Genomic DNA, 15838 nt, shown 5'->3' on the forward strand with positions numbered 1-15838 from the left:
GCACATATTTACACACTAGTAATATTCTCAGTTAGATTTATGAAGCCTGTAATGTAATGAAAATGCAAGTGAACTTTTGTTCTGATTCATCAATAAAGGAAATTCAATGAAAGGTGTTTGTTTTGCTTTCTCATCATATCCACTTAAACAGTAATGTTCTTGGTTTGGGTTTAGACTCGGCAATGATACCAGGAAGAAAGACATACAGTTTAAACATCTTTACTTTAATGAACACACAAATAACAGTGATTCAGGTGCATGAACATTAAACAGAGCTACTGTTTGGAGTTGTGAAGATTTCAGGTATCAGACAAAGACTTTGTCAACTTCTCTAAGGTGCAAACGGGGAACATGCAAGGCCAATTTGCCTCTGGACAGTTAGCATATCACTTTTAAAGCTATAACACAGAGCATTACATCAACAAAGACCAGGCAAAACAACATCATTGCCTTATTACTGGTGCTAAGCAGCTCAGTTTGTTGGCTAGATTAATGAGCAGCCTAATTCTAACTTCAACAGCGCACAACCAGAGAGCAGTAATGTACTGTTGTTGTATTGTTCTGCCACAAACTGAGAAACAGCAAAACCTACATATAACAGTGTGTTATCATGTTAATCACCAACAATGTGGTATTTATTTTTTTTCCTTCGTCTGCTTTTGCGATGCATTGTGATAATAGACCAGACGCTGACTATGGTGTGCAGAAGGTGTCTTCGGCCATGGTGAGCGCTTGGGGCAACAGCCCAGCACAACGTTCATTTGACCTTCTGGGCCTTCTGTGCGGACTTGGTAATCTTACCGCTGGTCGGGGCTTTCTTTTCCACACCTTTAATCACTCCCACTGCCACGGTCTGACGCATGTCACGCACCGCAAACCTCCCTGACAATGGATGATGGAAAAAAACATTTGTTATCTTCGATTACAATTTTACTTCAACCTGTCATTGAGGTTAGGGTGACAGTTAATCTTCGATTTAATTCACAATCACCCTGACTGAATCAACAAATTACACTGCTAGTTGCAGCTTGACCCACAAATAGAATACTTCTGCCTTACAGTAAACTTACCCAGTGGTGGGTACTCAGAGAAGCTCTCCACACACATGGGCTTGCCAGGGATCATGTCTACGATGGCAGCATCTCCAGACTTCAGGAACTTCGGGTTGTCTTCTAGCTTCTTACCAGAGCGACGGTCAATCTTTTCCTTGAGCTCTGCAAACTTGCATGCGATGTGTGCAGTGTGGCAGTCCAGCACAGGGGCGTAGCCAGCACTGATCTGACCTGGGTGGTTCAGGATAATCACCTGGACGAGAGCGGTTAATTCATGAGCAGAGGCAGAAACCTATTAACATGATGATTTTTAGGTCAGTATCTTGTTCAAAGCTAACTCCTGTATGCAGACCTGAGAGGTGAAGCCGGCTGCCTCCTGTGGTGGGTCACTCCTGCTGTCTCCAGCCACGTTGCCACGGCGAATGTCCTTAACGGACACATTCTTGACGTTAAATCCCACATTGTCGCCAGGCAGCGCCTCAGTCAGGGCCTCGTGGTGCATCTCCACAGACTTGACCTCAGTGGTCACATTGACAGGGGCAAAGGTCACCACCATGCCAGGTTTTAGGATTCCTGTCTCTACTCTGCCAACTGGTACGGTCCCAATGCCTGGCAGACAGAAAGATTAGAACGTCACAGTGTGTAATGGCAACTACTTGTAAAACAACTGCATGATTTAAACTAACAATTCGAGCTTCAATGACACGCATGATGATTTCGACAATACGGTGCTCTGAAAGAACAGACACTCACTTTAGGAGAAAAGGAGCCAATGGGAATTCTTTCCAGACCTCATTCAGTTCAGCTCTTTTTGTCACAAGGTGCTCTCATTCCCAAAATACTTTCAAAATATAGTACAAGTGACACATAATTGGAGCACTTCTTTTAAGTTTGTTCCACACCTACAAATTGCACTTCTCTCACCCTTACATCCACCCACACCAACACCACCCTCACCTCCAATCTTGTAGACATCCTGCAGAGGCAGGCGGAGGGGCTTGTCAGTGGGGCGCGTGGGAGGCTGGATGGCATCCAGAGCCTCCAGCAGTGTGGTGCCTGAGGCATTACCATCTTTACGGTTGATCTTCCAGCCCTTGAACCATGTCATCTATGGAAAGGAAGGAGAGGTTTGCTGTGTCTGCTTACAGCGAGGTGACTTCAATGGTTAGAAATAAATATACACACTGTCATTGTTTGGATACAAACATGGTACGTGTACTGATGTGTATTTATTGTTTACAATGCGGGAAACTTTTCATTTGTTTGCCTGTATTTAATCTGAAAATCACTGAGGGCTGGCCCTCTTTCACAATGATTTTTGTTGGACTTTTTGTTGGATTATTAAGATGCTTTCAGACAGTCACTGCAATATCTGCCTTCTGTATTTTGAGGCAGCAGAGTGTACCTCCTACCTGTCCCACCTGTGCACCACAGGCTGCTATCCACTCAGTATGAGCTAATTGGGGAGTTTTTCTTTCCTCAAATCGAGTGTCTAAGGACTGTTGGGGTGTCGCACATTGCACAGATTGTAAAACCCCCTGAGGCAATATTATTTTGGGATATATAAATAAAATTGATTTGACAGCTAAATAATGCTGGTTCCCTGCTGGTGCAGAGGTGTGTCATTCAGGGAACTCAGATACCTGTAAATTCAGCTCCAGGTATGTTTCCATTGCTGCAGTTTCTGTGGTTGACATGGTTACACAGCGAGCCGCAGTTGCAAGTTGAAAAAGTTGAACTAATATAAACTTGGAATGCAGCAGCCAAAGAGCTATATGTGCTTTCATTAGAGTGACAGCAGCTCTCTCACCTTGCTGCTATTGCTGGCCTCAGCCACTGACCATTCAAACTAATTACAGGGCCCAAAAGCCACGACTGAAATAACAATGAAATTGTACCATTTTATATCCAAATTGATAACACTCACATTAGATATGACTCTTAACACATGGGACTTATGTGAGGACCTACTATCCTTATTCCTTATGTATCTGTAAATACTGCAACATATCATTATGCTGTATGTCTGTCACAGAAGGCTTACATTAGGGCTGGGTTCCAGCATGTTGTCTCCGTTCCAGCCAGAGATGGGCACGAAGGCCACAGTGTCAGGGTTATAACCAATCTTCTTAATGTAAGTGCTGACTTCCTTCACAATCTCCTCATAACGCTTCTGGCTGTAGTTGGGCTCAGTGGAATCCATTTTGTTGATACCAACGATGAGCTGCTTCACTCCCAACGTGTAGGCAAGGAGAGCATGTTCACGAGTCTGCCCGTTCTTTGAGATGCCAGCTTCAAACTCACCCACGCCTGCAGCCACGATCAGCACAGCACAGTCGGCCTAAAGGAGTGGAAGAGGTGTAAAAAGTCTTTCTTTCTCAATACTTTTCTCTCTATCATGTTTTGTTTTGTTTCATTTTCTACTCTTCTGCCCATTCTCCCTATACCTGAGAAGTCCCAGTGATCATGTTCTTGATGAAGTCCCTGTGTCCTGGAGCATCAATGATGGTGACGTAGTACTTGCTGGTCTCAAACTTCCAAAGAGAGATGTCGATGGTGATGCCACGCTCACGCTCTGCCTTTAGCTTGTCCAGAACCCAGGCATATTTGAAGGAACCCTTTCCCATCTAGGGGATGTGGAAGGGAAAGTAAGATAAAGTTTTACTTTACATTACAGTACCTTTAGGCGCTTTTGTCCTACCAGTCAAAATCAGTTCATTCAAGTCTCTCAACTGTTTTTGAAAAATTGTATAAATTACACATAATGGATATTTTTAAAGTAAAAACTTACTTTACCTACACATATACTGTATGTATTTATGAGTACTTATTAATATTACTGATTACTAATTAAGCCAATAATTAAACCTTTCAGTGTTTTTGATTATGCAGAGCAAGAGAATCAGGCATCAGCAACTTGCATGGCATGGCAAATGGCATATAAAGTTGGAATATTTTCATATCTTACTTATGGATTTATTTTGACCAAACCAGAGGTGATTGTAGAACAACAAAGGAGTGTTTTGGTGAGTTTTATTAAGTTATCTCGAGTGTACACGATTGTTAACGCAGCAATTAAGCTCATCTTAGTGGTGTAAAAGAAAGAAACTTGAATTCAGAAGGTGTGTGGTTGAATTGTCTGTTCAGTAAAATAGAAAATAGTGTAAAAATTAGGGCCGGGACTCGATTAAAAAAATTAATTTAATTAATTGGAGGCTTTGTAATTAATTAATCGAAATTAATCGCATTTTTAATCACATATAAATATTTGACCTGAGAACAGTGAGAAGCAATTTTTTTCATATAGGTTTTAGTATACCATTGAATAATGACTGAATAAAAAAGAAAGAAAGGAAAAAAAAAAGTTCCTTTGTAATATTTACATTTTTGGGGATACGGAATTTTAGGTCTTCATTGAATGTTAGCCATAATTATTACTATTAAAATAAACTGAATAAATAAAGACATGGGATGTTTCATTCGGTGTGTAATGGACATATATATAATGTATTAGTTTCACTTTTTGAATTGAATTACTGACACAGGCCTTAATAAACTCTCCCATGACATTCTAATGCACCTGTACATCAGAAACAATAGGAGTGATAGGTACAGTAGGATATGCAATAATTAACTACTGCATACATGTTGACAGCTCTACTTTAGACATAGACATATATGTACGTGTTACACAAGACATTCACTTAAACAGCAGAGGATACTTGAGGGTACTTTTTTTTTTCTTACAAGAAAACCATTGGAAGGAAGTGCAGTCACACAGTAGAAAGGCAATAAAAAGATCAGATTTCAAATTCAAGTGAGAAAAAATCCGAGTCATACCTCAGCGGCCTCCTTCTCAAACTTCTCGATTGTTCTCTTGTCGATGCCCCCACACTTATAGATGAGGTGGCCGGTGGTGGTGGACTTGCCTGAGTCGACATGTCCTATTACCACAATGTTTATGTGGAGTTTCTCCTTCCCCATGGCAGTTTACCCTGAAAGACACTGAGATACCAGCCAACAACAACAAGCAGGAAACTTGACTATAAGACAGACCTGTGGAGAATTATCACTCCTTCACACACACCTACACCAGTAATGGACCTGCAGTTTTTGTTTATAAAACATTAACAGTAACTATCTAACCAGCATTGGATGATAAAGCTACTGTTGCCAGAGTGCTGAGAGAAGACAAACACAGTCAATGAACACAACAAGTAACTTGAAGCTTCAATTGTACATACTGAATACAAACACACTAAACCTTAAAATGTCAGGCAAAGGTACTCATTGTTGTCAAACACATGACACACTACTGAGCATGTTGGACCTATGCTTGGTATGTACAGTATCTGCGGTGGCTAAACTATAGGGAGAGATGTGACAACCTACACCATCAAGTTGTTGAGTTTCTATCAAATTAAATAAATGTTGAATCACTACCTTCACATTCCCTTAATATTGAGTTGTATTGTATTACAGAACTTCATATTGAATTCAATCAATCTCAGGTCCGGTCCTTCTACAGTAGTTGGGCATGTGCAAGCTGACAGTAAATCAAGAGGCTGAAGATTTACACTACGTTAATTACAGAGTATTAACTTTTACCTCATTCATTTAAAATATATTAAAATGGTCCTGAATCATTTAGTAATTTACTGGCAACCATTTTAGTCAGTTCTCATTCCAATCATAGTGAGCTATCATCGCTGTTTCTGCGTACTTGTTTAATGATAAAATAAACATTTTTTCAATAATATTACCTTTTTCATTTTTTGCAAACAAGTTACAAGCTCAATGATACTACTGTAATTCAACCTACTGACATATAAGATAGTTCCAAATGGGGCTAAGCCTCAAATTATCAAATGGAAGTACTAACTAAATCTACTTGCAAAATCCCCGTATGAAAGACAGAAAGGCCCTCAACCTTCTTTCTTTACTGGAGTTGTTCGTGTAGACTGAGTAGGACCCTCACCCTTCATGGATTCTTACTGATTTAGTGGATGACCCTCTGTTTGTTTTTCTCTTCTTTTCTTTTGTACTGTTTGTTTTGTTGCATTTGTACAAGTAAGAGAGAAAGAGAATGGGAGCAGAAAGAGGTACAGTAGGCAGAGAGGGGTTGAGGGGGATATGGAGATGCACAGAAGCAACAACAATAATAACAGCTATAATTGAAACATGAATTATAATACTAACAGCTAAAACAACTATAGTGTAAATATGATGATATGATGCATCAGCTTGCTGTAAAAAAAAAAAAAAAAACGTGTGTAGATTTGTAGGTGTGTCAAAAATGTGTTTAGTGAAATTACAAGTGTGCCCATTTATTCTTGAAGTTATGACTTGTCTACAATAACTGACCTCAAAATGTGTTAATTTTATGCCTCTGATAGATTGATTAAATTATTTTAACACCTCTTGTAACTCCAGTGTGTTTCTCAAGTATGCTTTTGAAGTTTGCACCAGATTTTCCAAATGAAAATGTATTAGCCTTATCCTGTGGTTTTAAGCTACTTCTTCCAGGACTGTACTAACTTCAGTTTACACACTATTCAGCAGCTACTGCTAATTATACCAAGCAACTTGATGACTTCTGACAGTTATGAATCTGAATAAACTTTAGCTAATAGGCAGAACCGCACCATCACCAGCTAACATTAGCCTAGCCTAGTTTCGCGCCAACACTTCATGTTAGCTCGTCACTGCAAGTAGCAGGAAAACTCAGACAGCGTGCGAAGTACCAGAGTTAATTTAATAGTAACAAACATTATGTTGACGGTTACATTTTCGTAGCTAACGTCGCACTTAATTTTGTTTAATTTTATCATCAGGGAAGTCAACGCCGACATCGCCATTACACCGAAGTTAAATTGGCACACCGTTTAAGAAAACCCCGGATGAGAAGGTGTTCACTGAACCAAATACATGAAAAAGATATATTCAAGTAGGCTACACCACAAAACCCAAGAATATCACAAAATATGTTTAATATAAGCTAACCTGTCTTCTCCTTAAGGTTTCCTTCGTGCTTTTAATGAAGTGTGTCAGCCGCCAGGTGAACCGTCTCCCGAAGTGACACGGACAGTGTCAGTGGTCCGCACATGCGCACACGGCTGAAAACTGTGCTGGTTTGTAACTTTACATGACTGCGTCAACTACATCGCACTGCCTGTCATTTGAATATATTTTAGTCCGGGAGGAAAACAGCCTTTTTTAAACACATTTCACTGCTGTGTGCATATCAGGAGATACCAAAACTCGACAAGATTTCTGTATGTGTGTATTTGCAGAGAGAACCATCCTTCACAGTAACATCACACAGCAGCCCTGACACCTGCTTACCTCATGTTTACAACTCATCATGTGCAGCTCTGACATCACAGCATAAAGTTCAAAATAAAAAAATGACTGCTCCAGCACACATCATGGTAAACCACCTTAAGCTCATGTAAATCTCCTCATAAAATAAGTTTGCGTGTAATACAAATGTCAGTAAAAGACATTGCAGCAATAGACATGCAGTGAGCACCACACTGCGGAGCCCAGGACGTTTTTAAAATGCCTGCATGTGTCGGCATCCAGCGTGCAGATGAACACACAGCACTGTTTATTGTAGCTACATTTAATCGACATTTAAGATTCCAGCATGACTGTCAGCTGGAACATTTGTCCGCTGAAACTGCGCCATACAGGCCTAGCAGGCAAACAGCCAGCCATGCTGCCATCCCCACACCCCTCTGCACTTTCTGGCACTGCTGCCCTCAGTCAGATCACCATGACACCAAAGCCACACAGCATCCAACTTATTCATTTCGAGACTTAGTGTAATGCACTTACATAACAGCTATTACAAACGCTCCTGGAATTACCAGCACTCTGCAACATCACTTCTGCAGGATGTTGACAAGATGCCTGTTAGTTGTTGTGTTCCACTGTAAAACGTCCTTTATCCTACCTTTGCTTCCTGCTCTGAGGTGCGTTCACTGGTTCACTGCGGTGACACAGGAGATGCTGCCTGCTGTGCTCTACTTGCACAGACACAACAACCACAGCTCTGCTGTCAGCCGGCGTCAAACGCGTCATTCACTGACATTACGAGGGTCGGCCACTAGATGGAGCGCTGCACCACATTTTAGAAGTTTAAAGTACACAACAACAACAACAACAACAACACTGTTGGTAGGCCATATTTTATGAGTAGATAGATTACAAGGTCTTTTTTTCAATTACCTTGCCTTCAAATGCTGTCTGTTAAAGCACATGAAGTTTAGTTTAAGTAAAGCCCTGAACACATTGAATACATCTTACAAAGTAGTAATACAAAGTAAATCACAAAATATTAAAAGGTGACCCTTTGCTATAACATATGTTTTGGATACATCCACACGTTTTGAAAATTTTCTTTCAACGGAGTAGATAAAGGGAAGTGAATTAAGCAAAACAGACTGAAAAGCACTTTTATTGATGCTACAATGCACAATAGAATGCAAGGTGTGTGGTGTAAGAGAAGTGAGCCAGTCTGAGTAGTGACCATGTGTCTGCTTCTGTCTATCTCCTCAGTCTTTTGCAAAATAGGGAGGTAATGGCCGATATGTTTCAGATGCTGAGTCTGCTGTGACACTGAAATATAAGACAGGGGACATGAATTCTTCTCAGATTAAGTCTGAAAGTGAGTAAAATTTCATTTGCAGTCAGAATTGAACTAGTCATTTTAGACTGGAGAGGAAAAACATATATATATATATATATATAAGAAAACTGGAATGGGTGTCACTTATAATATGTGTCAAACGATCTCTTAGCCTGTCAGCGATCACATGTATAAATCATTTATAATCAGTATTTAATCATGTAATGGTGCGAAGATTGTCAATAGAGTTAGTTAGTTAGACAGATGTAGCTAACAAGGCAGGAAGTTTGGTGATCTGTTGGGTGTGCCTATACTCGCACTGACTTCTTGAACATTACTTCTCTTTGTCCATTTGTTTTTAACACTATCCAAGATTCACCATTAGGCCTATGTTGTTGTTCAGGTGAATCTCCAACTGCTACCAAAGTCAGACCTCTAAATGTATCACCACTCTCATTCTCTTCATGCATGGAGAGTATCCCGGGAAGATCTAAGTGTGAGCGTAGGGGTTACCAGCATCTGATAAGATGCACTGGACAAGCTGACAGGACTTATTTCTCTGGAAGACCTCCAGTTCTGTTAGTGGCTCGTCAAAGCATTCCTCCAAAATATACTGCAAATGTCAGAAAACCTGCTGGTGATTTGTGTCGCCCCATACATGTGTATTACGTTATGCATATTATACTATTTTATTCCTAATTAATTAATTTAACCTACATGATTATTTACCATATTATTTAGATAGTTAAGACAATGTTTATCCAGTAGTGCTTGATAATTGATCACCTGCTCTTACCCATTGACCTGTTTGTCCCTTCACCTCCAACATCATTATCTGAAGTGCTCACTGACCAGAACAAGGCTGATGGACACCTCACACAATCCTTCTTTGTTCCACTCCTGACCACAAGTGACCATTTCAAAGCTCAGCAGCTCGAACATTGTTTGTCTCGCACTATAAACTTTACTCTGGCAGACATTACCAGACTTCATGTATTCAGTAAAGAAGCCATACTTGTGGCCTTCAGCTTAAACTCTTTGAATAAACCCAAGTACGATCAGGAGTAACAGTGAACTGGGGTCAGTAACGGCTCAACACTCATTACGCTGTCAAATATATTACTGTTACTAAACTATTATGACTACCACAGGGACTGCAGAGTTTTGATGATTATAAACTAGTTACAGTTCCAGGAATTTAGTAAGCTGGTTGGAACCTATTGAGCTACAAAATACCTTATTGTGAGGAGTTGATTTTGGTGAGTTTTAAGTTTTATCACAGAGAATCGGTCGTGGTCATCACACATCTCCACCCCCGTAAGTACAAGAAAGGCTCTACTTCTTAAAGCAACATTGTGCAGCTTATTTACCTTAAAATTTCAGCTTCAAAATCATTTTAATGGCTCAGTGTCTTGTAACAGGGTGAATGGTGTCTCCGTCTCAGCCACTCTGCCCCCATCACTTGTGTCTGCACTAACTTCAGTGAGAGGGGAGCATCACAGTGTTACATACATGTTTACTGATCGGTGTTCAGTACATATTGTTGATGATGATGTGAAGCACTTTGTTGTTAAATGTCCAGCTTTACAGGTAATTGTAGTAATTGTGGGTTTTTTATATTTTACACTTACCAAGGACACAAAAATAATTTCAGAAATGTTAATAAATTAAACTAATTATACTCCACAAATACTCCAATACCTTACCAACGTGTGCTTAGAACCCTGAAGTAGGTTCTGAAAATCATTTAAAATCAGTTTAATTATAGCTAGTTACAGTAATAGCTCACCTAGTTCAGTGTGTGTCCCATGGATGGAGGTTTGATTTGGACCTGAAAAGCCGACCCCCAGAAAATGTTTAATTTCTACTGTTTATGTACACAGTCTGTGCATAGACATGTGTTAATGGTGCATTTTAGAGGATGGTGATGACATCCTAGAAATCCTCCGTTGTTCCTGTGCAGTCAGCATAATACTGTGCCACAAATAAATCTCATCCCACACCCAAGACCTGACACTTCCTCTGCAGAATAAAGTAGCAACACTTGAAGAAATGATAACATGTTGGAGTCAGCACGTAGCGTCTGTTGGAGAGAATCTTTTCTTTTCCATCGTCAGCATTGAGCTTTCCATAAACAAAACAGTAGAAACAGTGTCGTTTCAAATTGACTTTTAAGAATTAACTGGCATAAATCCAAAGTCCACTATTGAGTCCAGTACAGAAATATTAAATCAGAGTACAAATCTTTGTCACTTTAGCTATGAATAAGAAAACATTTGCATATAAAAATATTTCTACAGACATACAAGCTACAATTGACCAGCAATTGCAGAAAATAAACATAAGAGCAATAAAAACAATCATAACTCTTACAATAGTTCATTTTACTTATTAAATCGTTGTTTTAGCATGAAGTTTTTTATCTGTGTTATTTTGATGAAAGCTGACTAATCACTGGATGCCAGCTGAAAGCTTTCAGTAGCATACAGCATGTTCAATTCATATTAAGGCACTTAGAATAACAGCAGTTAAGGCAAATGTTAGTTAGAAAGCAATATTAAACTGAATGACCTCTGAACTTTTCACCTCTGTATAATACTTCACATACTAAAACACCTGCAAACCAGCCTCTACATGATGACTATCTCTGCTCAGCTCAGCGGGGCCAAAAGGACTCTAAATGGTTGAACTATAGATAAGCTAAACTAATCTAGCATCAACAAGTCATATTTTATTTTTCCTTTTTGACCCAAATCTGAACCAGAACACTGCCACTTTCTAGAGCCCATCCTACCCCATGGTGGCTCCTCATCTCATTAACTGCATAGCATCATATGTGATCAAAGACATCTTATATCTGCATCAGCAAGTCAATATACAGCTTTGCTTCTATCCCCACTGAGACATCCTCAAACCTATCTGCAGAACAAACATCTACAAGAATACCACAAAGATTACTGTAGTTTAGGATCAAGTGCAGGAAGCGGTTACATCCTCCTCCACTATTCAACTTGAAGACAGTTTCCATTGTGAGCGACAGCAGGGATGCAGAGGTTAAGGTTAGGCACCTTCTTGTAGAGAAAGTGGAAGATCTGTGTACAGGGCCGGCTGTGGAGCTCGGCCTTAATTAGTTGAGGGTGAGTGTCCGGGGCCAGCTGCTGACTGGTGTCCTCAGTCACCAGAAACAGTGCGTAGTTCTCAGGGTTGGGGATCTTGAACCTGTAAGCGCAGAGTGAGCAGACCTCCTCTGTGGTTGTGTAAGGGTGGACGAATAGGGTTTTGGCCGTGCAGCCTGAGTCTGCTTCCTGCAGGGCTACACGGAGATAATTCTACAGAGAGAAACAAAAAGTCATGTGTTAGCGTTTGGCAGGACAAACTCTGTATTACTGGTGAGTCACACTGGGAGGCAGAAAAAACATAAACAGCTTTTGCCATAGTGAGAAACCACATGCAGTTGTTAAATGCTCCACTAGTGGGCGCTCTCTACCAAAAATATAAAACCAAAGATCCAGATCCATATGCTGGGATGTTAACAGTTTTTTGTTTTTCACTGACGAGGGTCAAAGCACCGTTCATGCACCTTTCCAATGCTGAAGTTTAGATGTATTTTGGAATTGGTACAACTTAGACTCACTGCCTGGACGTTCAAGGTGGGCTCAGGTCAGGCTGATACCTGAAAGTCGTCCACAGACGGCACTGAACGCTGAGTGGTGCGCCGGCGGTGCCACTGGTGCAGCGTGTCCCTGGCCTCGGAGCTCAGAACCCGGGCTGCCTGCTCCTCCTGGAAGTTCTTGATGAGGGCCATGGCTCCATATGCACTAGTCAGGTAGTAGCCTCCTGGGGGACGGATGGAGAAAAATGAAGTTATTGAGAAGGGTTAAACACCTCATTTTTCACAGAGTTAAGTCAGAACAAGAATTGGTATTTTTCCGAGGAAACACTTGTTGTAGAACCGCACATACGTCTTGTTGAATGAGCGGTTCTACAATGAGCTTAGTGCCAGACAGGTTGACGCTGGTAGGAAAATATTTCATTCTGGGAGGGTTCCACCCCGTTTTTCCTCTGAACCTTGTACAGCCCATTCATATCAAACACCCACTGGAATTTCCTTCAGTGTCGCAAGGACTTTCCTTCCTATGTCTACAGTTCTTAAGTGCTCTCACTGAACCTTCTTGGTGAAAATGACTTCATCTCCCACAAGAAAACTCTCAAGCATTTATTCCATCAGCAGATTAAAGAAAGGTCTTCTTAGGGTTTACAGTGGATGATGATCATTGCTGAACGTGATTCTGCAGTAGTAACAGTCAAGTCTTTAATCGATGCTAGACTGCAGTGATTAGGAACAAAAAAGGGGGTTAGGGTTACATTGGACATTAATGAGCTTTAAGCTGAATAATGATGTACCTCTGTAGTCACAGAGTAGTTTGTGTGTAAGTCAGATCTCAAAAGAAATGAAAGGGAATGCAAGCTTCTCTTCACATGTTCGTTCGACCTGAAGCATAAAAGCATGAAAATATACAAAACTAAACTTTCTGGCTTGAACTTTCAAAACTTCATCAGACAGCACAACATTGATATATTATCACCGTATAAAGCTGCTACAGCAAACACGTTAGCAAAAAAGGGCTTATTTACACATCATGCAGACATGGAGCAACATCCATTTGATGTCGTCTTCATGTCAGATTTATGAATAAAAGTCCAACATTCACTCTCCTGTCAACTCTGTTGGGTTTCCACCAACTCCTGAGGGAAATATAAAACTGTTAAAACCTCTTTAGTGGCTAAATGCTAACTATGTTCACCAGCTAGTTGCTAATGTTGTCTCTCTGTTGTTTGGTGCTGGGCAAGTAGTGTGAGGGGAACTGTAGAGTTTGGAGACAATAATCTGTGGAGTTACGACAAGCAGAGCCTTTGACGTTACTCATTATAATTCGACCCATTTTTGGATACAAATATTGATCTTGATCACGACAACAACTGAAAAAATGCTCAGATCGCAAAGACTTCCTATACTGTAACTGACCCCACCCTTGATCTCTGCTGATATCGACCACTTCCGGCCATTAATTCGGAGGCGTGCCTTCTGTTGACACCGAGTTAAGTCCCTTTTTCCTGGACAGACCTTCCATTGACCAGGTTACATAAGACACTGGAATCTTCATTAACCTCACACCACACTGTGCTCTGCCTGACCCGATGGATGGAAGTGAAGGTGAATGTCCTCTCCTCTGAAGTGTTTATCCTCTCTACTTTAACATGAGCTACACAGGCAAAGAGTCCAGGTTGAAATTCCTCAGGGGGGTGACAAAGAATCTATCTATCTACATGTCTTACTGCTTTAGAGGTTTTAACAGTTGTATTTTTTAGCTTTAGGCTGTGAAATTCTACTCACTGTATAGAGTCATGAATCATGGATCATCTGAAATGGAGCGAACCGACAGGACCTACCCTCTCCTTGCAGTAGAGATGGGTCTAGCAGCTCCATCATGTACTGGATCTCTGTGTCCAGCTGAGGCATGTCACACTGAGCCACAACATAAGTCAGCATAGGCAGGAAGTCGTCGGCACCATACATCCTGCCTGGAAGGAAGCAGACGGAGCAGAGAGGATGTAGGTGTTCTGGTCACACAGATTAGACAGAGGGAGCAGACATGACTGTGAACTGAAACTGAAGCCCTTTTCACACAGAGACTCCGCAATATCGCCGCAACGAAGGTTCCCCTTCTCACCACCTTTGCTTGTTCACACTGAACCAAGCAGCACCGACATAAAGCCGCTCCATCGTGTCATTTTATACAGCTTGCAACACCAAAAGAGGTGTGACAGTAGACATCATAATGTTGAGATCTGTGTGTTTTTAGTGTTTTCATGTATCTGCCGACTTTATATAAGTGCTGTAATTGAGATCCTGACCCACTGTGCATCATGGAAAGTGACAAAGTTGAGTTTTAAGCTCTAAATGACATCACATCACGTCATCAGTCCCTCACTCCCGGAGAGGGAGGCTGTTTTCTGGGGAGAAGTTCACTGAAGACTCTGTCGGGAGGGCTGACCGTCACAGTGACTTTTCCTCATTAAATTTGGTGATTTTTTTTTCTATATGAGTTGCCAGAGACTGTTACCTTTCACTATTGTGTTGTTGTAGTTACTAAGATGTGATGATTTAAATTTTTTTGCTTGAAAATCACATCACATAAACGCCAGCAGTGACCTGCGGGAGCTGCCTGACACAGATGGCGGGGCAGTGTGAATGGGCTTTTCTGTTAATATATGCAAGGCAAATTTTTTTATCCAACACTTATTCAAACATTACCTGAGTTATCCTGCATGATGGTATAGATGAGTTTACACACACGCAGCAGCACTGACACCTTTTTCTCAGGGGAGTACATCTTCCTCATGTTTAGGAACTTGTGGCAGATCTTCTCAATGGCCAAGGGGTCAGGGGGCACAGCTCCGTCCACCCCGAGCTCCTGGGGCTTCTTGGTCTTAGCAAGGGCCAAGTTCTCCCTCAGCTGCTGCCAAGCTCCGCTGCTCACCTGCAGACAGCAACAGACGGAGTTAATGGTCAGGTTCACTTACCTACTAGACCAGGTAGGATCATTAAGAGATCATTAATATTGTGTCTTGATCTTTAATGTCTACGTCTAATCTGATCTTATTCTTTTTTATTTAGATATTGTTGATAAGTAAGGAAGATTGGGAAATTGTGTAAGTCAATTCTCTTTCACATTGCACAATGTCTCATTTGTCTTGAATAAAGCGATTCTTATGTACCCAAAAAAGATAAACAACAAGATCCTGCCTATCTCTTACCTGGAAGTCGTGTAGAGCCGCATCGATCACACTCTTCAGAGGCTTCAGGACACACTTGTGCATGGCCTTCTCCAGCACCTGGTCTGTAGCAGAAGACAGTAACACAGACACACCCAGGCCATGGGTTAATGACAAGATTTACCCATAAAGTACAACAGTAGATGAATAAATCATTAATTTCTCAAGCAAAACAAATGAGTCAAATTTTATAGCTTAATGAGCATCATTGTACAGCGTCATAAATTACAATTACTATGTCTTACAAAGTCTGCTGACAGCCTCAATCAAACCACAGCACTGTCAGAAACACAAGTGTGATTAACTTCAGAGAACC

At 40.9% G+C, this 15838-nt stretch overlaps 2 protein-coding genes across 5 annotated transcripts in view; both read right to left on the reverse strand.

The window, feature by feature from the left end:
• Positions 1–203: 203 nt before the first annotated feature.
• LOC311266834 (elongation factor 1-alpha 1) lies at positions 204–8119 on the reverse strand. 3 transcript variants are annotated; one of them, XM_084369426.1, is made up of 8 exons: positions 8011–8119; positions 4893–5057; positions 3500–3679; positions 3097–3393; positions 2010–2160; positions 1405–1661; positions 1071–1305; positions 204–882 (listed from the first exon to the last, which is right to left on the reverse strand). In XM_084369426.1, exons 2-8 carry the CDS (start codon positions 5034–5036, stop codon positions 758–760), a joined length of 1389 nt encoding a protein of 462 aa, XP_084225552.1. In that variant the 5' UTR covers positions 5037–5057; positions 8011–8119; the 3' UTR covers positions 204–757. The 3 variants fall into 3 exon arrangements, with proteins under 3 accessions (XP_084225552.1, XP_084225554.1, XP_084225553.1); XM_084369428.1 differs by lacking the exon at positions 8011–8119 and adding an exon at positions 7893–7998; XM_084369427.1 differs by lacking the exon at positions 8011–8119 and adding an exon at positions 7056–7822.
• Positions 8120–10839: 2720 nt separating this feature from the next.
• LOC311269979 (ras and Rab interactor 2-like) overlaps positions 10840–15838 on the reverse strand; it is a 35791-nt gene continuing 30792 nt past the window's right edge. Inside the window, exons 9-13 of one of the 2 annotated variants that reach the window (XM_084374560.1) lie at positions 15505–15587; positions 15002–15227; positions 14137–14268; positions 12359–12522; positions 10840–12014 (exon numbers count right to left, since the gene is read on the reverse strand). In XM_084374560.1, the coding sequence (XP_084230686.1) occupies positions 11688–12014; positions 12359–12522; positions 14137–14268; positions 15002–15227; positions 15505–15587 (932 nt within the window). In that variant the 3' untranslated portion in view covers positions 10840–11687. Of the gene's footprint in view, positions 12015–12319; positions 12523–14136; positions 14269–15001; positions 15228–15504; positions 15588–15838 lie in introns of both variants that reach the window. The other variant, XM_084374561.1, reaches the window with a different exon arrangement.

The sequence above is a fragment of the Pagrus pagrus genome (assembly GCF_965226575.1).
Source record: "Pagrus pagrus genome assembly, chromosome: 2".
In the NCBI taxonomy this organism is placed as follows: Eukaryota; Metazoa; Chordata; class Actinopteri; order Spariformes; family Sparidae; genus Pagrus; species Pagrus pagrus.

What these genes read in the sequence shown, in the direction of transcription:
- LOC311266834 (XM_084369426.1), bottom strand. Translation starts at nt 5,036, where the DNA reads ATGGGGAAGGAGAAACTCCACATAAACATTGTGGTAATAGGACATGTC. An exon ending in TTGAGAAGGAGGCCGCTGAG is followed by an intron (nt 3,680 to 4,892) that starts GTATGACTCGGA and finishes CACATCCCCTAG; the next exon opens with ATGGGAAAGGGTTCCTTCAA. An exon ending in TGCTGGAACCCAGCCCTAAT is followed by an intron (nt 2,161 to 3,096) that starts GTAAGCCTTCTG and finishes TCCTTTCCATAG; the next exon opens with ATGACATGGTTCAAGGGCTG.